We start from the raw sequence: 25,409 nt of genomic DNA, 5'->3' as shown, positions 1-25,409 counted from the left end.
TATAACGATTAATTTAGAAAGCGAGTTAATACTCCCAATTTTAAAATATTCTTACATTATCATTCGTGAAAAACGCCTTCTATCTATTTGCCTCGCACAAAAAGTTTCAATTTCTTTTATAAATTCTTCATAAACTCTTTATAAGACGTATTACGACAACGTGCATGACAAAAGAAAGATTTACAGTACATTTCGGTAACACAGTACATTAAAACTAAATTAAAGGAAGTATGTGCATTTGGTTGAGAGACACTGTCAGACCATAACAGAGTGAGTCGCTGCGTTCTACCGTGGCGAGGGAAGTGGGGACAAGGGGGGTATTAGCCTTGGGCGCGGCTACAATGCTGCTTCAAGCAGCAGCTTGATGCCACGTTGTGCGCGCGCGGCGCATGCAAAAATAAAATACAGCGCGTGGAGGGGAAGACATCCGGCGAAGGGGGGGCGGGGGGGGAGTGGATCCCAACCGTGGAATGCGCTGGTTTTACCCATTCCGCCCATGCGCCACATATGGTACACACTCGTCGTTCGTTGCGATACGCTTGCGTGCGCCAGGTGTGACGCATCGATATTTCTCGGTACAGCAGTCTGTATAGAAACTTAGAGTACTCAGCGAGTACAAAAGAAAGTCGAAAACAGTTAGGACGTTCGTTTATTTGCCATCGCATCGGAAATCTCTGTCTTCCGTCAAATTGCGTAAACGTTAACTTATTTAAGTTTAAATTATTCTGAACTTGTAATAACACGAGTCGGTGAATCTGGTAAGGTTTCGAATATCCAGATTTTGTAACGGCCATTACATTGAAATGGCTGAAAGGAAATATACTACTAAGGAGCTACTGGATATGCTGAAAAGTTATCACATCGATAGCGACGAAGAAAGCATATTTGGCAGCCACGAGGACACGGATTATAGCAGTGAAAGTGAACTGCTGCCTTCCGAAGATGACACGGCTACATCGGAAGAGGAAGCAGCGACGCAATTGGGACTCACGCGGGAAGGCCCGTCGCGCAACATGAACGTTTCCGGAGCTGCATGGAGCACGAATATCGTAAAAACGGAGAAACTGGCGTTTACAGGGAAATGTGGGCTTCAGACCGAACTCTTAGCAAACATTACACCGATAGAATTGTTCCAGCACTTCTTTGATCGTGACATAATTATGCTAATGGTTTCGGAGACAAACAGATACGCACAGCAGTATATTAGTAGGCAAGAACTGTCGCAACATGCCAGAATGAAGAAATGGAAGGAAGTAACAGAAGATGATATGAGGAAGTTCATTGGCATTATTTTGCTAACCGGACTCATCAAACTGCCCAGATTAGAAGATTACTGGAAGAAGGACCCGTTATTCTTCCACCCACTTTTTCATCACATTCAAATGTCGTATAATCGCTTTGCCTTGATCTTAAAAAATTGGCACTTCTGCGACAACGAGGAAGCGACGGCGGATAGGCTGTATAAGATTTCCAGAATTATGAACATGGTTTTTTCGAATATTCAAAAACTGTATATCCCCGGCGCAGAAGTGTCCATCGACGAAACTACAATTTCGCATAATGGCTACCTTCACTTCCGCCAGTGTACCACTAGCGACCGTCATAGGCGTAGAATTAAAATATACAAATTGTGCGACATGAGCGGCTACGTCTGGAATGCGTCCGTTTATTGTGGCGGAGGATCTAGCAAAAATAAAGTACCGGGATTAAATTATTCAGGATCAGTTGTGATTGGTTTAGGCGAATCACTCCTCGGTTGTGGGAGATTATTTGCAGCGGACAGCTGGTGTAGCAGTGTTGAACTGGCAAGCTATTTGAAAGCCCGCAACACGGAATATTGTGGAGTAATTAGAAAAAATCGAAAAAAATTTCCACGACTTTTGAAGACGACGAAAATGAAGAGAGGCGAAATGAAGTCGATATCGAATGTTGAAGGAATTCGAATCTTCAAGTATCAAGACAGTAAAGAAATCTTTATGATTTCAACGTTTCACGGGAATGAATTAAAAACGGTGACGAAGGTGAAGCATTCGGGGGACATAGCACTGAAGCCCAGTGTCATTGTGGACTATAACAGAGTCAAAGGTGGTGGCGCTGATTTATCGCATCAGATGAATGAATTCTGCTCCCCGGCCAGAAAAAGTATCAAATGGTACAAGAAAGTGGTGTTTCAGCTACTTAATATAGGAGTGTTCAACAGTTGGATTATCTATAATAAAATATCAAAATCCTACACACTTGCGGACTTCACAAAAGCCGTTTCCTCGTGTTTGCTTGGAAATTTTAATACATCTGTCAGGCAGAACTTGAGCCACTTTCTTGGCGGTGTTCACAAACTAACAAATATTCCAAGAAGAGAATCTGGAAAAATTGCACGCAAAAGATGCGTTTCTTGTTACGAGAACATAGCGAATTCAGAAAATGTTCAAGAGGCTAGAAAAAAAGCTAAAAGAGTGAGCACTGAGTGCCAGCGATGTAGTAAAGCTTATTGTCTTAATTGTTTCAACTTCAAACATAAATCATAACGCCAAAAAAAGTTGACAGACTGAAATATATATTAAACTTATACAATAAATATTAATATTATAAGTTAATGAAAATTTTATAATAAATATAAATATTTGTTCATTATCTGTTATTTTTCATTGGTAAAAATACTGACAAATACATTTCCCGTCAAGACTATTGTCCAAACAGGGTCCGATCTAGGGGGGGGGGGGGCGCAAGCAGGGCAAAAATCAATAAAAACCAATAAAAAAGTGAAACTTTTGGAAAAAGCGATAAAAAAATAGGTAATGCATGTTTGAATTTAGTATCAAACTTGTAAATTGTTTTTAAATAACCTGTGAGAGTTAGCAGAAAACTTTTTTAATGTATCTACTCGTATTTTCTGATTTTGCGCCTACGTTGTTTTTATTGATTTATAAAATACTTTATAGGAGTTTTGTTTTTTGGTGATTTAAAAAAAAAAATTGTAAAATTAAAACCGACTTCAAAAAAATAAAAATGCACTAAAAAGTACAAAATAATTGAATCCCTTATTTAATCTACGACTCTCATATTTTTTAAGTCGGCGCCAGATTTGCACAGTGTAAATGATGAGACACCGACTGAAAAAATATAAGAGTCGGAGATTAAATAAGGGATTAAATTATTTTCTACTTTTTAGTGCATTTTTATTTTTTTGAAGTCGGTTTTCATTTTTTTTTTAAATTTGTTTTTTTTGTCTTTTTAGTTTTATATATATTGACACAACATGCTTAGGAGTTATGCGTGTACGTACATAACATAATAATAATTACGTGACAATAGTCTTTATTATTAATCAGAACTGGCAAAATATTGGGTCAATATTGATGCAGTGTATGATGGGACCACCGCCCTCTTTCGAATAAAAAAAAAGATCATCAAAATCGGTCCGTATGCTGAGGAGTTATGCGGTGACAAACATAAAAAAAATACATACGGGTCGAATCTATAACCTCCTCCTTTTTGAAGTCGGTTAAAAATTCGACTACATACCTACCTCCAACCTATATATTTTATTTCGTTTTGTTACTGTCTTTTTGTGAGCATTACATTTTTTTACAACAAAATACCTACAAAATATATTATATTTAACAAATACCTACAAAATATTTCACTCACGGTAAAAAATAATTATTTATAATTAAATATAAAGGGCGGTAAAAATCATTTTTGCCCAGAGCGGCGGAATAGCTAAATCGGGCACTGTGTTAAAAAATATGGAATAAAAGCACCCGAGTACAGTTTTAGGCACGCTGGGATTGGGGAAACACTTTGCCTGTGGCAACTTTATATTTACAGTACAGAGGGGCACACTCTATGCCACGTCAAACAAAATTATTCATTTTTTCCCCTCCCAGAGTACTGTCTACAGCGAAAACTACTTATATTTTCTTTAAACGAAACAAATATGCTCACAGGCTAGGGGTTAGGTTTACAAAGTATTGTAAGTAATTTGAAGCTGGATACATTACACCCAAAGTATAATCATAAAATCATAAAGAAGTATATGTTATTTTGAACGTCATACAATTTCATTAGTTACAGCTGGTAGTAAATTAAGGGGACTATATGGGGTCGAAAAAATCGAATCTTTTTAAATTTTTTTTTCCAAGTTTATTTACCTTACCTGAACAAGAATATTTCTCGAAAGTTATCTTTTAAAATTCGAAGACATAACGGAGTTATGGAACATTGTCCATTAGACTGACCCATTCAGATTATAAAAATTGAGATATTTGACTTCTGTATGCTTTTCTGACTTTGCGGTGTATTTATTACTTACGTACACATTGTATATACCAGAGTCGTCCAACTTGAGCTCCGGACTTTAGGCACCTTCCCCTATTTTCCTTTTATTCCTACATATGCATCTGAACGCTGGTTGATGTTGCGTTCTGTGCGCATAGTCCATACAAACAAAATGTAGTATGTAGAGAGGGCCCGTAAGGGGCCCGTAAGGGGCCCCATCCGTGAACATCGTTGGTATAGATACTTAGGCGATTTCAACTAAATATGCAAATAATGGGAACTTCAGATCTCTTACTCAGATAGTGATTCCGAATTGCAGATGCTATAAATTGCCACAAGCTGCAAGCAGAAAATTTCTATACATTTGTATGTTTATCTGTCGCCTACAAACTTTCGAACGATAAACACTGGGATCACGAAATGTGGCTTAGCTCATTGTTGAGTGACCATGACTAATCCAGATGAATGTGACCTTTTTCATAACAAAAAAAAATTAAACAAATTTTTTTTATAAAATCGGAATCTACATTTCAGGCGAAACTGAGTAGTAAAGCTAGTATTGCTATACGTATAAGTACCGATAGATTTTTAAAAACACTGTATATCCCCACTGTTTAAAATATGAGTATTGATAAAAAGGACAAGACATGCATCGAAGCTGTCGAGTATTATATAAGCAACAGAGACGTTCAGCGACGAATATGCCAACAAAAAAATGCAACTGAGAAAACTCATCCCTCTCAAAAGAATTTATTAAATGGACCCGAAATAGCAGACAAGAATAGTGAAATTGAGTCGTTTGTCTTGACGATATTACTCTTAATATATTTTTATAGAAACGGCATTCTTTGACCTAATTAGGTCATTAGAAATCTTACCAATTGGTATGATTTCTTAAAATCTCATGAACCCATGGAATTCAGATTCTGAGAATCTGCACGTCCAAAAAAAAATATGCTGTTTATGGTACGATTTTATATTTTTGCATTTTCTCATTTGTTCTCATGTTATGTTAAAAAATCAGCAAAATTTCAGGTAAAAAATTAAAATCTCTACATTACAGGGCCGCCATTTTATTATAAATTACTATATTTCGCAAAAAAAAAACACGGTCACACGATACGCAGTATGTATACCTTAGTATGTACTGTCGAAATTTTAATCCATTTGAGTCATTAAATTTTGAAAAATCTTACCAATTTTATGGAAGGTCAATCGATATTGATAAGTTAAAAAAAGCTGCTAGTTCTCCGAGTTCTCATTGGAATTTGAAGCTAAAAATAATTAAACTGAACAGCGTCTAAAAAATAATGAACACGCTATGAAACAGAAAATTATAAGCCCATAGAGGCGCATATTTTTAAGTGTATCACAAACTTGACATTTTTTCGATAACAAATCAATTTCTACAGCTTTTAGTTATAACCCTTATGCTAGGTGCGCGGAGCAATAGCAATTATTTTTTCACTTTACTCATTAAGAAACTTGTTATGTTAAACATTAGTACTAAAAACAATAAAATTTGCATTAAACACGTTATTTAGATTTAAAATGTTAATTCTTTAATGTATTCAATAATACTTGCCGCAAAAGTATAAAATTAAACAATCAAGATTTTATATTGTATATTATACACTGGGCTCATCTGTGAGTTACCACAAAACTTTGCGAAGTTACCCGAATTATAGTAACTTAACAACTAAGTTATTACCAGTTTTCGTCTATCACGGAAAACCCTAAACCCTCATTGTGCTAAGAACGTTATGATGTGTATAGTTGTCAAAATGTTGAAATAAATTAACGAAAAAAGATGAAAAACAGATGTATAAAACTTTTAAGTTATAATAGGCAGTTATAGACATACATCTTTGTTATTCACTTGGGTAGAAATTACTCAATTTGAATGACTGCATCACATTCAAATCACAACACCATATGCTACATAAGAACTACTTTTGAAGCGTTAAAATTTAGAAATAACAAGTCATTTATCATGATTGCTCCATTGGATTTCTATAATTTACAATAATACAGAATACAATGTCAACAGATATACATATATTTGTATACAGTTGTACTGAAAGAATTTTTTAAATCATGCTTCAAAAGTGAAAGATTCCTACATAACAAATAAACAAGCTTGTTAGATATAGAAGAACTTTGTAGAAAACGAGAGAATATATGTATGTACCATTAATTGATAATTAATGGATCGTTATAAGGATAAATCATATTACTCACAAAGCAATACAATATAGACAATTATTTAGAACAGACTTATAAGAACCTAACCCAGACCATTCACCTATCAGTAATTTTGAATATGTATCTTCCTTAAACGCAGCTAATACTCTTGCAAAAATGTATATTTCTTTTTAGTGAATCGTGCACAAATTTAAGCTAATAATTCCTTCATATCAAATATTAAACATACATGAATAAGAAGGAAGATTCTTGTAACTGTGGTTTTAATACTCTTTTAACATACTGTAATAGGAAATTAAGAAAACTGTTGATACTATTTCATTGAATAAGTATTAAAAATCTGATTTAGTAACGTAATAATAATTTACTTTAATATACAATTTCCAGGTTGCAGTTCCGGATGTCGTCGAAGCTGCAAAAGACGCGGATATTCTTATATTCGTAATACCCCATCAGTTCATACCAACATTGTGTGCAACGTTACTCGATAAAATTAAGCCAACCGCAGTTGGTTTATCGTTAATTAAGGTAAGAATTCCTAATACGAATCTTATTTGAAAAAATTCAACTTAATGTGACACACTAAAAAATTCCTATATTTTGGTTGAAGGGTTTTGATCGAGGAGATGGAACAAATATTGAGCTGATTTCTAAAATCATCGAAAAAAAATTAAGAATTCAGTGCTACGTTTTAATGGGTGCAAATTTGGCTAATGAAGTGGCAGAAGAAAAATTCTGCGAAACTACTATTGGTAATTTAAACTAGATAATCTAAAGTTTGTGGACACTAGCAACAAATTGCGAGAGTAACGCCAGCAAGTGCACTTTGTTTATGAAAGTTGGTCTCGGCAAGTGAATTCTCTAATAATGTAAACATATGATAATATTCTCTCAGAAAGAAAGGTTTTATTTTCAAACGTACTGGAAATTTTTGGCGAGAGTAGGAAGGAAGAAGGTGGATCAGAGTGTTCGGTTCCGAATCCACGTGCACACCAGCAATTCCCTTGACAGCATCTTTCCTCATTTTTAGAAAATCTTCATAGCTTTTAAGGAAGCACTTAACAGGAATAAACTCATACAGGCAACAGATACATACAGGGTCATCCGTTAAAACGGATTTTATTTAGATTTTCTTATTTCTCGTATAATTACATTGTCGATGGACCTAAAACTTTGACAAATAAATTGAATTGAACAACTCTTTTTCCATAAATAGTACGAAATATCTTGGGGCAGAATCGTAACTTTGCCTTTGAAGTATGAACGTGTTCATACAGGGTCATCCGTTAAAACTGCAACCTACGCGCGCGCGAACAGACGAAAATGGCAACACCGCCGCACGGACGCATTCCACTACAACCATTCACCAGACCAGCTTTCGGGGGGTTGCCAGCGATCGCTGGACAGCAGTGTTGCCCTAGTTTCGAAAATTTTAGGATAGTCTCTTTAAAATTATCGTCTCAAAGAGCTATTTAAAATTTCCCGGCCCGGGTTGAAAAATTTTGGGCCTTTTTCGTATAACTTTTTGCGCCGAAAAATGAGGAAAAATTATTCCCTCTTAAAGATGAATAATTTAAAATATTTTACGTTTATTTAATTTTTCTTTTTTCAATTTTTTAACCATAATTATTGGGGAAAGGTTTTTGCAAACCTTTCTTTGATACTGTATTTAATGCTCCTTTTAAAATTCATGGTGTTGATAAATAATAGGTTAGTTGTTTCTGTATCATTACTTTCATAAATTGAGAAATTAAATTTTTATTCAATTATGTGTTAGTTCTGCAAAACTCAGAATCTGTTCTGGTTTTCTTTTTTATAATTTTATCCTTAATGCAGTGCGTGCATAGGTCGGACGTAACGGGTAACTAATAGGACGGGTCTTCGATTGTAGAGGTGTTTGAATTTTTTTCTAAAATTTTTGTGTCTGAATATTTAATCTTTTAGCTACTCAACGCCACGCTTATACCGGCTTCCGTTAATGACATTTTTTGGAACGATGCGCCATTATTGTGGCTTTTACACGCAGGTGGCGAAAAATCTCTCCGTACAGGGGTATAGCGCCGCGGTCAACCCTGTCGGAGCTAAAATTTTTTAAATTAAGACGGATACGAGACCAGTCGACATTGTTTTCAAACTTCATTACAGTAATCTGGGGTGCGAGTGGTAAACCGATCATAAAAGCGGAGCGCGCGGCTCGCTTTCCTGGGCCGGGAAATTCCGCACAGCTCTTTGTGACGTTAATTTGAAAAAGATCATCCTAAAATTTTTGAAGCTCGGGCATCACTGCTGTCTAGCAGAGTTGGGCATTAGTCGAATAAATTTTTATTCGACTACATTTTTATTCGAATGAACTCGAATAGAAATTCCGAATAAAGTGAAGTTATTCGAGAATAAGGAATAAATTTTTAGTCGGTTAAATTTTTATTCGACTAAATTTTTAGTCGTTATTATATATATATATATATATAAGCGGGGGTCAGACCCCGAGCCGTCCCGGCTCGGGTCCCGAGGCTCTCGGCCTCCGGCCGGGCCGAGGGGGATATCGTGAGGCAAGGGTGTACCTACTCGAGCCGAAGCGGCTTATTCGTGACGCTTAGTCGCCACGGCGGTCCTTCGAATAACGAATAACGAGGAACGAATAACGACTAAAAATTTATTCGCTATTCTCGAATAACTTCACTGTATTCGAAATTTGTATTCGAAGGTTAGGCGGAGAACAATTTAGTCGAATAATGCCCCACTGTGCTGTCCAGCAGCCGTTGGCAGCCCTCCGAACGCAGGGCCGGTGAATGGTGTAGTGGAATGCGTCCGTGAGGCGGTGTTGCCATTTTCGTCTGTTCGCACGCACGTAGGTTGCAGTTTTAACGGCTGACCTTGTATGCATTGCCTACGTCCGAACTACGGGGAGTTATCCAGAGTCCCGCCTGGGTAAAGCCCTTCCCACCCTTGTTAATTTGTATTTTCTCCTTCCATATCCATGAAGGAGAGGTCCGCCAAGTTTAAAAAACTTTTTTTCACCACGAATCATATTGTCTTTTTAAGGGACGTAACAGTCTACATGCAACAACAATATCTAGTTTGTTGGACCGACATTTTACTAGATATTTTACATATTAAATATTTAATGTCAACTCTCAGGAACAGCACTACAGTATAGACATACGTGATATATTTTCCGTAAGAGTAACTGAGATTTCTCTCGCAACTACTTGCTGGCAATAATTTGCGAGAAAAAACTGGCGTAGTGCAAACGCTCATGCAAGTTTACTGTGCAATAAATGTCGCAAGTTGGTTGCTAGTGTCCACAAGGTTTAACAAATAGCTGGCATGGATTTCAAAGAGGTTGAATGACGTTATACCTGTTCGCAAATTGGTTGCTAGTGTCCACAAGGCTTTAATAAAAATGTCCAGAATGATATAAATTTCACATTACCAATTTATGCCATTTCACTATAAAGTTATTGCGAAATTCTGTTATGCATCATAATTACATGATTTAGAACGATTTTAATTCAATCTATCATACATTATATGATTATGGAATAAACTTTAGTCAAAATTATTTCCAAGTAATATGCCAAAAGAAAAAAGAGGGAAAAGTCATAAATAATATTTAATTTTTATAAAGTACATACAGGGTGGGACATCTAACTCTACCACTTTAAATAACTTATAAACTGTTTATTATATGAAACAAATTGCAAACAAAAGTTGTGTGGTGTCAAGGGGAGGTGAGGAGAAAAATTATTGAACGCTGTAATTTAATTGTACAAGTAATTTGAAGTGGTAGAGTTGGGTGACTCGCCCTGTGTATATATATGTATTATCTAGCTTTGCATATTTAAGGAGGTTCCTGAGTGAAATAATTTGACCAGTAATCATGACAAAGATCTACACATTACTCTAGATGTAATTCTCCAACTTTATATTTTTATGAGCAAGTTAATTTGTATAAAGTATCAACATTTTAAATAAAACGATTTTGTAGAAATTAAACGTATCGAAATTAAAAATATATAGTCATGAGGCTTGATCTAAAATAATTTATAAAACGCTAAAGGAAAACTTCATTATTATATTCCAGAAAAACCTTCTTGAACTTGTCAAGCTTAAATAAAATGATTAAATGCTTTGAAACAGAATAAAATTCAAAGACCACAAAGCAGAAATTGTTCCACATTTACTAAAAAGTAACTCATTATCAGTTATCGTAAGAATATTAAATCCCACTACCAAAAGTAATTGAAAATTTTAATGATCAATTATTACAGGCTGCCGAGATAAACGATTAGCACCAATATTGAGAGACCTCATTCAAACTCCCAACTTCCGGGTAGTTGTTGTTGAAGACTGTGAAGCAGTTGAAGTATGCGGTGCATTAAAGGTGAATTAAACATGAACGTAATTATTAACACAGATCTTTCAATAATTGCAGTTATTAATTGCGATCTGTGTTTCAGAACATCGTGGCATGTGCCGCTGGTTTCGTAGATGGTATGGGATTGGGTGATAATACAAAAGCTGCTGTTATCAGATTAGGACTGATGGAAATGATCAAGTTTGTAGATACATTTTATAGTGGTTCAAAACTTTCAACATTCTTTGAAAGTTGCGGTGTAGCCGATTTAATAACTACTTGCTACGGAGGAAGAAATCGCAGAGTTTGTGAACAATATGTAAAGAGTGGCAAGGTACAAATTACATCATTCTATTCATTTATCTCCTCCTTAAAAAATTAGTAACGGTGGTTAATAGAATATCTTCATATTTTTCTAACAGACTATTAGACAACTCGAGGAAGAACTTTTAGGTGGTCAAAAATTACAAGGACCCGCTACAGCTGATGAAGTACAGGGAATGTTAAGGGCTCGCAATTTATCAGATAAATTTCCTCTGTTCACTGCAGTACAGCGTATATGTTCTGATCAAATAAGACCAGCGGATTTACTTGATCAAATTCGTAATCACCCTGAACATGTGTTAGTATATAATTGATTTTATTATTATTTGCAATTATACATTCACTAACAAAAAATCAATATTCTCTTAGGTTCGCACCAAAAACATTGTACATGTACTGATTAGTATCTTCATACTTTTAATTAAGATAACACAAAAATTATCATAACAATCACAAGCATCCCACATATATCGGGACAAGATCTTCTGAAAAGAATTCTTTACCGCTCTCATTACTGTAAAAATAACATCTTAAATAGACAAAGTAAGTTGTGCCAAAAGTTTTCCCATCCTAACTTTGAATTCAACTCACATATCACATGAATTTTATGCTATTTAATTTGTATCAGAATAATTATGTGTATTAAAAAGGTATTTATGTACTTTTTCAGGATGAGGTTGGAAGGTGTTGAAGAAACATAGTTATGTGTTGAAGGTTGTTTAATATGAATGTATTTCCATATTAATGTCAACTTTAGGAACGCTGTAAATATTTTGCAATAGTCTCGTACTCTGAATAAAACTATATGAATTGACATTATTGATTTACGCAATCTTGTAACAATTTATGGTTAGTTTTAATTACAGTATAAATTCTGTCTGGACACAGATGTGTAATTGTACTATAAAATATTTAATAAAATATTAAACCCTCAGTCTTCCATTGATTTCAGAATTTTTGTGAATCGTTCAGCTCAAAATGGGCATTAGGTTTTTCGAATTATTCAGATAAATACTACACATATATGCGACAATACATTTTTTACTATTTTTCACTTAATATTCTAATAACTTTTTAATACATTACGAAATTAGAAATTATTTCCAATACCTAGCTTTTAATTACTACTTTCGTTTACCTTCCGATGAAGTTGTTTTCACATCTGAGCTATTAGTAGGGCATTGTTCGTCAATATCCTTGTACGGTACATTGTCCAGTAACGTTGTATCAGGGGTAATGCGAAGTGCTAAAACAGTATGTAATTATAATGATTAACAAGATTAGGAATCCTGTAATTCATTCTAATTCTAAAAATATTACCAAACGTCCCAGGTTCCTTTTCAACCGCTTGAATTACAGTCGTCCGTATTTCATGTTCTACCTCTTGTGCAAATTTGTTCAACTGAAACAATACTTACGTTATAATAAATTATTATATGCATATATCGTCAAGAGTTAAAACAAAGCGCAAGAAGGTTAAAATCACAAGGGCAGCGCAATAGATGTTTTCAAATGTATGGAACTGTACTAATAAAAAATGTTTCCTAAACAATCCTTTTTGATTATTGTATGTGAAAGATGATATTCCATACATACAAAGTGTTCGGTAGAAATGGAGATATACAGGGTCATCCGTTAAAACTGCAACCTACGCGCACGCGAACAGACGAAATGGCAACACCGCCTCACAGATGTATTCCACTACAACCATTCACCAGCGACAGCTGGATTCCAGTGATGCCCGAGCTTTGAAAATTTTAGGATGGTCTCTATCAAATTAACGTCGTAAAGAGCTGTGCGGAATTTCCCGGCCCAGGTAAGCAAGCCGCGCGCTGCGCTTTTATGATCGGTTTACCGCTCGCACCCCATATCACTGTAATGAAGTTTAAAAACAATGTCGACTGGTTTCGTACCCGTCGTAATTTAAAAAATTTTAGCTACGTGGGAGAGGGGGGTGACCTCGACTGATTTCGTACCCGCCTTAATTTAAAAAACTTTATCTACGGGGGTTGACCCCCGTGCGGAGAGATTTTTCGCCACTTGCGTTTATAAGCCACAATAATGGTGCATCGTTCCAAAAAATGACAGTAACGGAAGCCGGTATAAGCGTGGCGTTGAGTAGCTAAAAGGTTAAATATTCAGACACAAAAATTTTAGAAAAAAATTCAAACACCTCTACAATCAAAGACCCGTCCTATTAGTTACCCGTTACGTCCGACCTATGCACGCACTGCATTAAGGATAAAATTATAAAAAAGAAAACCAGAACAGATTCTGAGTTTTGCAGAACTAACACATAATTGAATAAAAATTTAATTTCTCAATTTATGAAAGTAATGATACAGAAACAACTAACCTATTATTTATCAACACCATGAATTTTAAAAGGAGCATTAAATACAGTATCAAAGAAAGGTTTGCACAAACCTTTCCCCAATAATTATGGTTAAAAAATTGAAAAAAGAAAAATTAAATATACGTAAAATATTTTAAATTATTCATCTTTAAGAGGGAATAATTTTTCCTCATTTTTCGGCGCAAAAAGTTATACGAAAAAGGCCCAAAATTTTTCAACCCGGGCCGGGAAATTTTAAATAGCTCTTCGAGACGATAATTTTAAAGAGACTATCCTAAAATTTTCGAAGCTAGGGCAACACTGCTGTCCAGCGATCGCTGGCAACCCCCCGAAAGCTGGTCTGGTGAATGGTTGTAGTGGAATGCGTCCGTGAGGCGGTGTTGCCATTTTCGTCTGTTCGCGCGCGCGTAGGTTGCAGTTTTAACTGATGACACTGTATGAACACGTTCATAGGGACTCGCGCGCCTTAATTGCAAATTTTCGATTATGTTAGAGGTCCCAATTCTTGCCTGGAATAAAAAAAACAAGGATTTTCTTATTTCTCGTATAATTACATTGTCGATGGACCTAAAACTTTAACAAATAAATTGAATTGAACAACTCTTTTTCCATAAATAGTACGAAATATCTTGGGGCAGAATCGTAACTTTGCCTTTGAAGTCCCACCAATTTGCCAACTTTTAACTTTTTTTCCGTTTGTTAGGTTCATCGACAATGTAATTATACTAGAAATAAGAAAATCCTTGGGTTTTTTATTTCAAGCAAGAATTGGGGCCTCCAACATAAACGCAAAAATTTGAAACTCTGGCGCGCAAGTCCCTACGAACGTGTTCATATATCTTCATTTCTACCGAACACTTTGTAACGAAAAAATTAATTTTTATTGTTTGAATGTGAACTAAAATACCCTGAATGTTTGGAAAAGATCCGCTTAACAGTTTCTTAGAAAAAAAATCCCAAGAATCGCCTTATTCCTAGCGTCCTAAATAGGGCCCCACCCCTTAAGTTCTGTTTTATTTACAATTATCATTATTTGTAATTATCACATTAACTTTTATGGACAATACCATGCACTATTTATTCACAAAATAATTTCAACAAAGCATAAAATGTAAAAGAATCATAAAAAGTTGTTTAAACAAGTGTTACTTAGTATTACTTTGATGAAAAGGTTAACAATTAATTATTAGTAGAATGAAATGTCATTGTAACGTAAAAATATTTATAGTGTAATTTTCTTACAACTGCTTGTATACACATATACTTCCCATCTTGATGCCACATTCATCATAAAAACTTTGGATGAAATTAACGCTGTGACAGTTGACTTATTAAAATGTATATACTTTGATCATTTATTCGCGGCATAAATTTTTCAGTATATGTAAATCTCCATTTGTTTGAACATACCAGTAAATCAGATTCCCCGCCGAGAGATTTGAAAAGTTTTAAAGTAAAACAAAGTCTATAAATAAGCAGCTTATTTGAAACGAAAATAAGAGGAAACACTGTGAGTTTCAGTGATCATGGGCGCTACAATCTGTATTATTACCAAAACCATCAATTGTTTAAATTGATGGATACCGATTTTCATTGTTTTTCCGAGTATCGTCGTGTATCGTCAGTATCCATCATACACGTATCGCGATACATGTATCGCCGCATGAAACCGAGCTAAAGGCCGTCACGCATTTTGGCGAAGCGAGGCGCAACGAAGCGGAGCGCGACGAAGCAAAAAGTTTATAAACAATCGATTCTAATGGAGCCGCGCACACTAGACCGAAGTGCAGCGACAATTAATTAATTATTATTAATTTCCTCGATTCGCCGCGCTTCGCCAAAATGCGGGACGGCCTTAATGCAGTTGCTAAAGGCCGCTCCTAACCCTTTCAGTTCAAGGGGTGTGTTACAGAATATGTGCATGTATTTTAACATCTGTTACAAAGCATTTCTTGATAAGCAACTATATATTAGTCCATAGAATTACATATTATTAAGTAACACAAGGATGAATCGCGTAAAACCACGAAATGAATGTTTACCTCTTCAATAGCTGTTGCGTCTGTGACATTCTGATGTTTTCTGTACTCCTCATTTATCTTGTTCCTTGTGACTAAATGAGATTTACTGTAACTTTTGTGTTTATGACATATACTAACAGTAATTATTTTCAATTTACCTTCTAACGCATGTTCATCATCCTTGAAAGTATTCAGTCGTGTTCGGTGTAATTTTTTAAACACTTGCAGTACCTAGAAAATGCAATTTCTTTTAGCAAAATATATATAATTATAATACATGTTATATATAAAGAAAGATATTAATGCTTTTAATTACTTTGGTATCATTGCAATTGCTTTTAAATGTCTACCTAATATTATAGAAATGCTATACAGATTAAGATGGTACCTACTACTACCATGAATTTTGTTTAACCTTTGCATAGCTAAGACCCAGTCTGTTTGGATCCAGGCTTAAGGCCGCCATACACGCTCCTTCTTGCCGTTCGATTTGCTTGTACAGTCAAAAGTTGTAATGCAAAGCGGAACACAGTTGAGCCCACTGACGCTACGTTTAAAATACATCCTACATTTTGTTGGCAGTTTTGTAGTCGGAGGAGGAAGAATTCAAGGGGTATATAATGCTGGATAAACAAGGTTTATTGCGATTAGACAGGAATACATGGATTTTGTCTAGTTACGTTTCTACAATATTTTGTGGGCATAATATGAGTTCCGTACTTTATTTTAATCAGGCGTCCAGGAGTATCTCTGTAGTCTCCCGTTCGATTAGCGTCCAGGTATTATCGCCGGACTCTACATATCAAACGGATGCACAGGGGGCAGGAGACCCACTTTTTGGGGCCCAAAGTCAATTTTTCAAGTTTAATATTTTGAAGAGAAAAAAAAATTTTATATAGTGACAACACTTCAAAGCTTCAAAATTTAAAATATTATTCATTTCAGATAATTCTGTGATCAGATACAACGTTCTGAAGACAAAATTGTAAAGTTCAAAGTGAAATTAAACATTAATGATACTCATTATAGAATATCACAACAGAGGTTTAAATGAAGATTTTAGACATGTCAGCAAGTGTATTTCAAGTATTTAATCCTGGTGTAAGCATTTTTTAAACCGCGTATAAACAGTGCAAGATTTATAACAATTGAAACTGTGACTAGATTTTTAAAAAAATGTTTAAAAGTGTTATACGTCGGACTTATTTTATATGAAAGCTTAAGTGATCTTGTTCATATAGGTACGTCTCGTTATATATTTTTATTTTTGTTTCTATTTTTATATTACATTATTATTATATTACATTAACTATATTTCTATGGAAAAACTCGATATGACAGTGTTTTAGCTTTTGGCCACAAAAAGCGGGTTTCCAGCCTTATGGGATGTCCAGGAATAACACTAGTTTACAAAATAAGAAGCAAAATTTGCGCAGCAGATGATACCACTATTTTTTTCTTATGTAAAATGGCCTGCTGATTTCGTAAAATAAGGTTTAAAAAAATTTCTATGAATACGTTTTCGAGATATCGACAGGTGAACTTTTTACCTGTCTGTTAAAAAGGTGGTCCCACGTAATTGCGAATATCTCGTGTTGCGAATGACCGATATGGTCGAAAATTACACCAAACTGAAGATAATTGAATCACCAACAAATTTATCTAACAAAATTTTCAAATCGGTTCAGTAGTTTGGGTGAAATCGATGGCAATATGTGAAAAAAATCTTTTTTTTCGATTGAAATTGAAATCGATAATTCATTTAATCATCTGGGAAAAATTGAAATCGCAACAATGGGCCCAGTTTCTCATTTCTTACGTTGAGTCTGCACTTTTACGAAAAAAAACAAGGTGCTACTGAAGAAAATATATGGATAAATACCGACGCTAGAGACAATTGTGCGAAAACACTAAAATTTCATTTCTTCTAGGTTTTTGTGTTTTTTTTTTCTCATTTTACTGTGTTATTTCGATTTTAATTAATTCTATATATTTTTCAAGTATTTTGTTAATATATGTGTGTTTTAAAAATAGTTCTGGGTCTTCTGACTGCACAAGTAAATCAAACTGCAAAAACGAGCGTGTGTGGCGGCTTATTGCGGTCATGCCAGGCAATTGACAGCAGAGTTGGGCATTATTCGACTAAATTGATCTTCGACTAACCTTCGAATAAAAATTTCGAATACAGTGAAGTAATTCGAAAATAACGAATAAATTTTTAGTCGACTAAATTTGTATTCGACTAAATTTTTAATCCACTAAATTTGTATTCGACTAAATTTTTAGTCCTCTAAATTTGTATTCGACTAAATTTTTAGTCCACTAAATTTGTATTCGACTAAACTTTTAGTCGTTATTCGTTCCTCGTTATTCGTTATTCGAAGGACCGCCAGCGCCATGGCGACTAAGTGTCACGAATAAACCGCTTCGGCTCGAGTAGGTACACTCGAAAAGTGTTCCCCTTGCCTCATGATACCCCGCTCGGCCCGACCGGAGGCCGAGGGCCTTGGGACCTGTGATGCCAGATCGGGGACGGGTTCCCTCGAGAATTTCCCCCACCTCGCGCATACCATGCCGGAGCAGCGCGTCCGTGAGCTCGGCGCTTCGGAGTCCAACTCACGGACATGCAGCTCCGGCGTAGTGTGCGCGAGGTAGGGGAAATTCTCGAGGGAACCCGTCCCCGATCTGGCATCACAGCTTGGGACCCGAGCCGGAGCGGCTCGGACTCTGACCCCCGCTTAGGCCAGATCCACACTATCGGTTCGGTCCCAGTCCGGTCCCGATCAAAATCACATCCCTGAGCGTCCACACCCGTCCGACTTGTTAGTGTGGACGCTCACGGATATGATTTTGATCGAGACCGGACCGTGACCGGACCGATGCTGTGGAACGGGCCTTATTCGTGTCGCTTTGTCGCCACGGCGCGGGCGGTCCTTCGAATAACGAATGACGACTAAAAATTTAGTCGACTAAAAATTTATTCGTTATTCTCGAAATTTTTATTCGAGTTCATTCGAATAAAAATTTATTCGACTAATGCCCAACTCTGATTGACGGTACGCACATACTAAGTCCGCCGATTTGTGGACACACAGGCTTCGTCTTGCATTGCAACTTTTGACTGTACAAGCAAATCGAACGGCAAGAAGGAGCGTGTATGGCGGCCTTTATAGAAGCTTATCATTTTTGTTCAATATATGATACTTGAGTTAACATTTATGCCAGAAAAATGAAGGAACAAGTATACTTTACAGTTTAAAGAAACACATTTTCTAGCAGTATTCAGTTTACCGTAAGAATCAAAGAAAGACTATATTTTCGTTTAGTTAAAATATAATAAATTCTTGAGATATCATTTTAATATTCAATTCCTGTAAGGTTTAGTGGAAAAATATTGTGTTATAATATATACCGAATCAGTAAATGAAAATTAAACAAATATGGATATTTATAGAAATTTAATACAAGATGAATATAATTCTGTGGTGGGCGGGCAAACGAGTATAAGTCAAATTCTGGTCAAAGCGAGATAAGCACGCTAACATTTTCTACATTGCTGTCCTTTCAAAAATTTCCCTTGCTCAATTTGTAATATAATTCAAATTTTGCCATTTTTTTTTTCGAACATGAAGTATATTTTGAAAATCCAATGGGACGAGACATGTTATTAACATTCATGTCCAAAATTCAACACCGGATCTTATATAGCACTTCAAATATTTTAACTGTCTTCCTGCAAAACTAAGAATTCTGGCTTATACTCGTTTGCCCGCCCGCCACAGAATTGTTATGATAATATTTACAAGATGAAGGATGTACCAGTAAGATAAAACGTAACACAAATAAATGTGTGCGAGAAAACCGTAAAGCTTAACGTATATATGATTTTTGTGCATAAAACACTTTAAATGAAGTATTTAAGGTGAAGTTATCTTGAAACTACGTACATACAGTCTGTTCCACAAGAACGTACTCGTCGTGTCTCCGAAAAGAATCATTAGATTTAAAGAAAGTCTATATTGCCAAAAAAGTACGTTTTATGAACTAATATGCAATTACCTAGTACAATTCCGCACAGCTCTTTGCGACGCTAATTTGAAAGAGACCATCCTAAAATTTTCGAAGCTCGGGCATCATTGCTGTCCAGCAGTCGCTGGCAGCCCTCCGCATGCCGGGCCGGTGAATGGTTGTAGTGGAATGCGTCCGTGAGGCGCTGTTGCCATTTTAACTGATCGCGCACGCGCGTAGATTGCTGTTTTAACGGATGACCCTGTATATGGTCCAGTCTCCGTTGTTGTCGATAATCGCTCGGCACCGTTTAGGCCTGCTTTCAACTAACTTTCTTGCATACTCCGAAGATAAAGACCATATTTCTCGAATTTCTCGAGGTAACTGCGTGACCGTGAATATACGTTTTCCTTGAAGCTTGTGCTTTATGAAACCCCAAACGTTTTCGATTGAATTCGCATCAGATGATTGTGCAGGCTAGTGCAAACGTTACTATGCTCGTCTCTTCTTTCCGCGTCGTACAAAAACGACAAAAAATACGGAGGTCTTATTTGAAAAAATCACTTTTCTCGTCCGAATTCTCAAGGATCCACTCCTTAAAGTACAGGGCCATGGCTACAAGGAGTACGCTCTTGTGGAACAGATTGTATATACATAAGACACTGTAGAATAATAAACAGCAGTATCTTGTTATTCAATAGTACAGTAATATCTCGTTATAAAAAATAAAGTTTCTTTTCCTTACAAAAAAATATCAATCCCCTTAATATTAATAATTTATATTAGATATAGATAGTGATTCACACTTAAAAAAGATAACATTGCTTTTTGGAGCATAATCTATGTGTATCCAAACTGTTTCCTGTAATCTCCCTCATAATTCTTCTGCTTCCTATTTTTATTTCTCCGGCAGGAAAAACATTTTTAGACCTGTTACCATCATCTGTATATAAGGAGGGGCTTGTGCAGAATACAATGCTAAACGTTCGAATAAGTCTGACAACTCTCTTCTGCCATTTTCATTTTGTTTTTGCTGTTCCAGTTGTTCCTTGTGATAATTATAACAGTTACGTTCTACTTTCTCCTCTTTTATATCTATTTTTTCTTCATTTTCATTTTGGTGTCCCATTTGTTCCTCGTGATAATTATAACAGTTATGTTCTACTTTTTCCTCCTTTACATCTATTTCTTCTTCTATTATTATTTCTGCTCCTACTTGTACTCCTTCCCCTGCACGATCATCCTTTTTTTCTTCATCTTCATCCTTCTCTTTGTTGATGGTATCTATCCATGGAATAATGCTGTTTATGGTTCCATTTATTTTCAGTTGCTGCCTCTTTTTCGGCAACAGAATATTATGCCTAATTTTAAATTTCTTCAACCAGCCCGTACTGGCTTTGAATTTTGGAAAGGCTCCAGTTTCTTTGCTTATTTCAGTTGCTTTCTTCATTAATAACGGATTCGATAGTTGATCACCTTGTGTTTTTCGCTCTAAAAACCACGTGTACAAGCGGTTCTCGATCTCTTCGTACATCGATCCCCTTATTCTTTTCCATTTTTTCATTCCATCTCCGTATTGTACAAATTTGAGTATACTTGCGGCACAGTTCCGTGTACGGCAAATGCAGGTGTGCGCCACATTATATTTTGCTGCTACAGTGTTGATAGATAAGCCGGACTCTAAATCTTGTAAAATCTCTAACCTCTTCTCTATACTAAGTGATCTTCTTTTCAGCATTGTGTTGTACACCTCCAAAATTCACTTATTATAGTTATTATTCACTTAATATGTACTTAATATGCCTTAAGGTTTGTCGTTCTTCTCTGACACCTATTGCTCCGTGTCTCAATTGTTACTGCGTCCAACTATATACCATTCCATATAAGAGTAGATCTACGCTCCCACCGATTTGCAAACGATCTGCGCAGCTTTCATTACTGCCTGCGCACGCGATTGGTCGTAGCGCTTTCTTAGCCGATTTCCTACCAATCAACAGCCTCCTTAAGCCTCGTTCACATTAGTCCAGTTTACTGGCTTCAAGTCGCTTCGTGACTTTAAGTTCAAACTTGTACGTACATTCACACTATTCAAATTGTATTACTTCAAGGCAAGAAAAGTTGGAACACTCTCTACTCCGCTTGAAACTTGAAAGGATGTTTCAAATGAAGTGAATAACAGGTTAGTTTACTGATTTCAAGCGACTTGAAACCAGTGAACTTGACTAATGTGAACGAGGCTTTAGAGTCATCGTTGCGCGGAACGTGCCTACTCTTAAATGGAATTCAATATAGAGCCTCCGTCCTTATTATACCGTGCCTTTATACTTAACTAGTATAAAGTACCCGGCGTTGCCCGGGCTTCTCATATGTATAACCTAAAACCTTTCCAAATGTTGTCTCTACACATCTGTGAAAACCGCAGGAGAATTGGTTGAGTAGTTTCCGAGTTTACCGCGTACAAACATAATAATAGTTTCCGTTTTATATATATATATATATATAGACAAGAGAAGAAGAATTTTTTTAATTAAGTTAAACTATTAATATATGTGTTACAAACCAGAAGGTTGCATTTTTAAATAATTAATGCATGGTAGTGGAACCAATGGAGGGTGAGTGGCGAGATGGGATGAAACCAGCTTCTTAAAAGACTGAATAGCGTGGACCAAAAATTAACTAAGAGTACAAAGTAATATAAGAAATAGAAATAGGATTAATCATAAGGAAATAAACGTAGGATATACAGTGTAAATAAGAGAAATACGACACCGGAGTTTCATGTCTGTATAGTTTATGAGATATAGTTTTATACATGTTATGCGATCCGACATTTATATGTGTATATAAGATATAATGTAAGAAAAGCCAAAAAACAAACAAACAAATAAGCGTGCGGGAAGATGAAAGCCGTATAAATCTCAGGGCCCAGAAATAGTATAAGGGAAATGACTAGAGTTCGTTGGGTAATGTAAGATACTTCTTGGAACACCATCTTTGGTGTAGGATATACATACCAAAAAGAAAAATAAACCTAACTTAACCTAAAGCATGGTAAAAAAAAATTTAAAAATGCATATGAAGATTTCGATCAATTTCGATGGATTTAACGTAAGGAACACGTACTTTACCAAAGTGAATAAATTGATAATTATCATGATTTGCACTTATATAAAGTGTTTATTATATCACGAAAGGTTCAAATTTTATGAAAAAATAGCAAAATTTTTTAAACGTTTTCGTATTTTTAAAGTGAATTCGGTAATAGGGACTGGAATTTAACGCCTGTCCCTATTAGTCCATTACCGTGCCCCTCGGTAGTGATCCTGTAGGGAGTGATTGGTTTAACCGCAGCCATCTTGGAGCAAAACCGGAAATAAACATATCTATCTCTTTCTATCAAAATTTTTCTCTCATTCTTTCTATCAGTATTTCTGTGTGTTTCTTTTTTACAGTTTCTTTCTCTGTCTACTTCCGTTTTTGCTCCAAAATCGCGGCAACCAATCAGTGACGATACATGTTGTTCCGATCACTTCCTAGAGGATCACTACCCCTCGATACCCATTGGCTCCCTCTGTATTGCTAAACCTAACCTTACTTTCATTTCTCAGAACGGGGGAGCAGAAATTTATATTTGCATATTTTGCTTCTATAATGAAAAGGTCATATTAAAATTATATTGAGAAAACCTCTCGTAGAGAAAAGAATGTTTTGAACAGTTCAAAGTTCAAAGACGTAACCTAACCGCGGGAACGCTATTCAAACAAAGGCACGGTAATAAGGACAAGACACTTTTCAGGGCACGGTAATTGGGACAAAAACATGTATTTTTATTTCAATTAAAAAAATATGAAAAATTAACATTTTTAACTTGAAAAAAATGCTTTAACAAAGAGAAAAGTTAGAAAAACCAATATAAATTTTCACCAAGCAAAATTAAAATAAGAGAAGTCAGTAATTAATTCATTCGTCAGCAAGTCGGCGTCAAAGCACGGTAGTAGGGACACGTACTCTATTTAAATTTTATCACTACTCAGCATCTTTTAAGTCTTTGCTGACAAACTATTTAAAATCTTTTAAATGAACAATGTGTCTCTACAGCTTGTTGAAATTAACTTTGATCTCTCGTAAAGTTCTTTTTGATTCTCATATACTTCTATTATTTTTTATTTCCTCTAAATTTTGCTTACTAAATAAGTAATAACATCACATATTATCAGCAATTCATTTTCTCTTCTTTGCAAATTTTAAATATTCTGCTCTACTGATTGTGAGACAAAATTTAGAGATATGATCTTTAATATTTTTTATAATTCTGATGATATTGACATAAATATAGCAGCAATAGTCCGCAAACGAGCCAAACTTGTTCCTTCATCATTTTGACATTGTCATTTCATACTTTAACATATTGTTGACTGGTAATTTTATGCAAAAACTAACCCGCGCCACCAGCAGCTACTTTTCCATATTTGAAAATTAAACTGCATAAATCTGCAGCTGTTTTACATACTTATATAACACGACTTCATTAGTGACCAGTCAACATTGTTTTAAAAAATTTGTACCTTGTCTGAACTTTGTAAATGGATTTTGTATGAATTACCAATAATAAATTACATCGAGTTAATGGATATTTATGGTGCCATATGAGAAATTGACCATAACAAAATTGAATTATAATGTCAAAATTTATAATCAACAATCACAAAGAATATTTTTATCAACCTTTTAACTTTTAACTATAATTGTAAGTACTTATAGTTTCTTCATTCAAGGGTTAAATAAGAAGTTGAAAAATATACTGCTCTAAATATTGTATTATAATACTTACCTGTCGTTTGAGACTATCTCCCATTTTTTTTGTTTAAGAAATTCTAGAAAAATATATAAAAACTTTCTTTACACTGTATTAAATTTAATAACATAATAACCTAACACTTCGGAACTGATACAAATGTATACGCTTCTTAGTGAATGTACATGTAACATGTTAATACAAATTTATTAATGGAAACACAATTTCATCGGAGCCGCAATGCAGTTTTATACAGAAATATATAAACTTAGCGTTAGTTCAAACCGAAAATCTTTCGGCTCATATTTGAGGTTATGTCGGGTGGTCTAATATCTTCTAATGAATGATTACTTGTTAATAACAGTATTCTAGTTTTAATATATATATATTATCGTATTAACTCTTAAGCGTTTAACTTTTACTTTTTCATACCTAAAGTATGTAGCAAATGCATACATTTACTATAAGGCGTACACATTTATTAGTTAATAATATACATATATTTACTGCAATAACTCATGCTTTCATCGTAATACACACACATAATCTACTTACACAGAAGATTATTTTAATAAATATTGTTTCAAACTTTTGAACTTACATTAAATAATACTCGTTAATTTTTTAGTAGATATACACTACACATCTTCGATATTATTATTATTATACAATTTAAGTACCTAATTCACTTCGATTCAAACACGTAGTTGAAAAGTACATACACAAGGATTTCAGAAATATGTAGTTATTTTAAAGTTTTTTGGTAATTTACCGATGTCGGTAAAGCAGTTGCATTGCAAGAATTGGAAAGTTAATATGTACCTACTGTATGTACCTATAAATAATACTTCGAATATATACGAATAGACGTGTTATGTTACGTACATACAATGCAATTAAAGAAATTACTAAATTATATAACATTTAATCTATGTTTGATCAATACTGAAGAATGTCTTCATTTTCTGAATAGTATTTTGGCTTAAGGAGGTTCGATATCTCACTTGCGGGGCAGACGGTGAGAGGGGTAAGTTTATGCTTATACATAGGAGCTCTGCAGTGATA

General features: G+C 35.1%; 2 protein-coding genes and 1 long non-coding RNA gene across 9 annotated transcripts in view; 1 reads left to right on the top strand and 2 right to left on the bottom strand.

Moving 5' to 3' along the window:
* The window catches only part of LOC143376226 (glycerol-3-phosphate dehydrogenase [NAD(+)], cytoplasmic), a 61,052-nt gene extending 48,954 nt beyond the window's left edge, over nucleotides 1–12,098 (top strand). The window contains exons 3-8 of one of the 2 annotated variants that reach the window (XM_076826338.1): nucleotides 6,871–7,011; nucleotides 7,094–7,235; nucleotides 10,755–10,867; nucleotides 10,944–11,174; nucleotides 11,263–11,462; nucleotides 11,835–12,098. In XM_076826338.1, the coding sequence (XP_076682453.1) occupies nucleotides 6,871–7,011; nucleotides 7,094–7,235; nucleotides 10,755–10,867; nucleotides 10,944–11,174; nucleotides 11,263–11,462; nucleotides 11,835–11,865 (858 nt within the window). In that variant the 3' untranslated portion in view covers nucleotides 11,866–12,098. Of the gene's footprint in view, nucleotides 1–6,870; nucleotides 7,012–7,093; nucleotides 7,236–10,754; nucleotides 10,868–10,943; nucleotides 11,175–11,262; nucleotides 11,463–11,533; nucleotides 11,689–11,834 lie in introns of those variants that run through there. The other variant, XM_076826339.1, reaches the window with a different exon arrangement.
* Nucleotides 1–25,409, bottom strand: part of LOC143376247 (uncharacterized) — a 141,298-nt gene that overhangs the window by 13,983 nt on the left and 101,906 nt on the right. The gene's annotated exons all lie outside the window — the stretch shown is intronic.
* On the bottom strand, nucleotides 467–25,279 carry LOC143376230 (complex III assembly factor LYRM7). Of its 6 annotated transcripts, XM_076826346.1 has the most exons (7): nucleotides 24,900–25,279; nucleotides 24,381–24,423; nucleotides 15,700–15,772; nucleotides 15,563–15,633; nucleotides 12,485–12,566; nucleotides 12,303–12,410; nucleotides 467–585 (listed from the first exon to the last, which is right to left on the bottom strand). In XM_076826346.1, exons 2-7 carry the CDS (start codon nucleotides 24,402–24,404, stop codon nucleotides 482–484), a joined length of 462 nt encoding a protein of 153 aa, XP_076682461.1. In that variant the 5' UTR covers nucleotides 24,405–24,423; nucleotides 24,900–25,279; the 3' UTR covers nucleotides 467–481. The 6 variants fall into 6 exon arrangements, 3 of the variants coding, with proteins under 3 accessions (XP_076682461.1, XP_076682460.1, XP_076682462.1); XM_076826345.1 differs by lacking the exons at nucleotides 24,381–24,423; nucleotides 24,900–25,279 and adding an exon at nucleotides 15,957–17,498; XM_076826347.1 differs by lacking the exons at nucleotides 467–585; nucleotides 24,900–25,279 and having other exon boundaries at nucleotides 12,188–12,410.

This window comes from Andrena cerasifolii, chromosome 14 (assembly GCF_050908995.1).
Source record: "Andrena cerasifolii isolate SP2316 chromosome 14, iyAndCera1_principal, whole genome shotgun sequence".
Taxonomy (NCBI): Eukaryota; Metazoa; Arthropoda; class Insecta; order Hymenoptera; family Andrenidae; genus Andrena; species Andrena cerasifolii.
The sequence above is the reverse complement of the archived record's forward strand: the minus strand, read 5'-3'. Positions and strand labels throughout refer to the sequence as shown.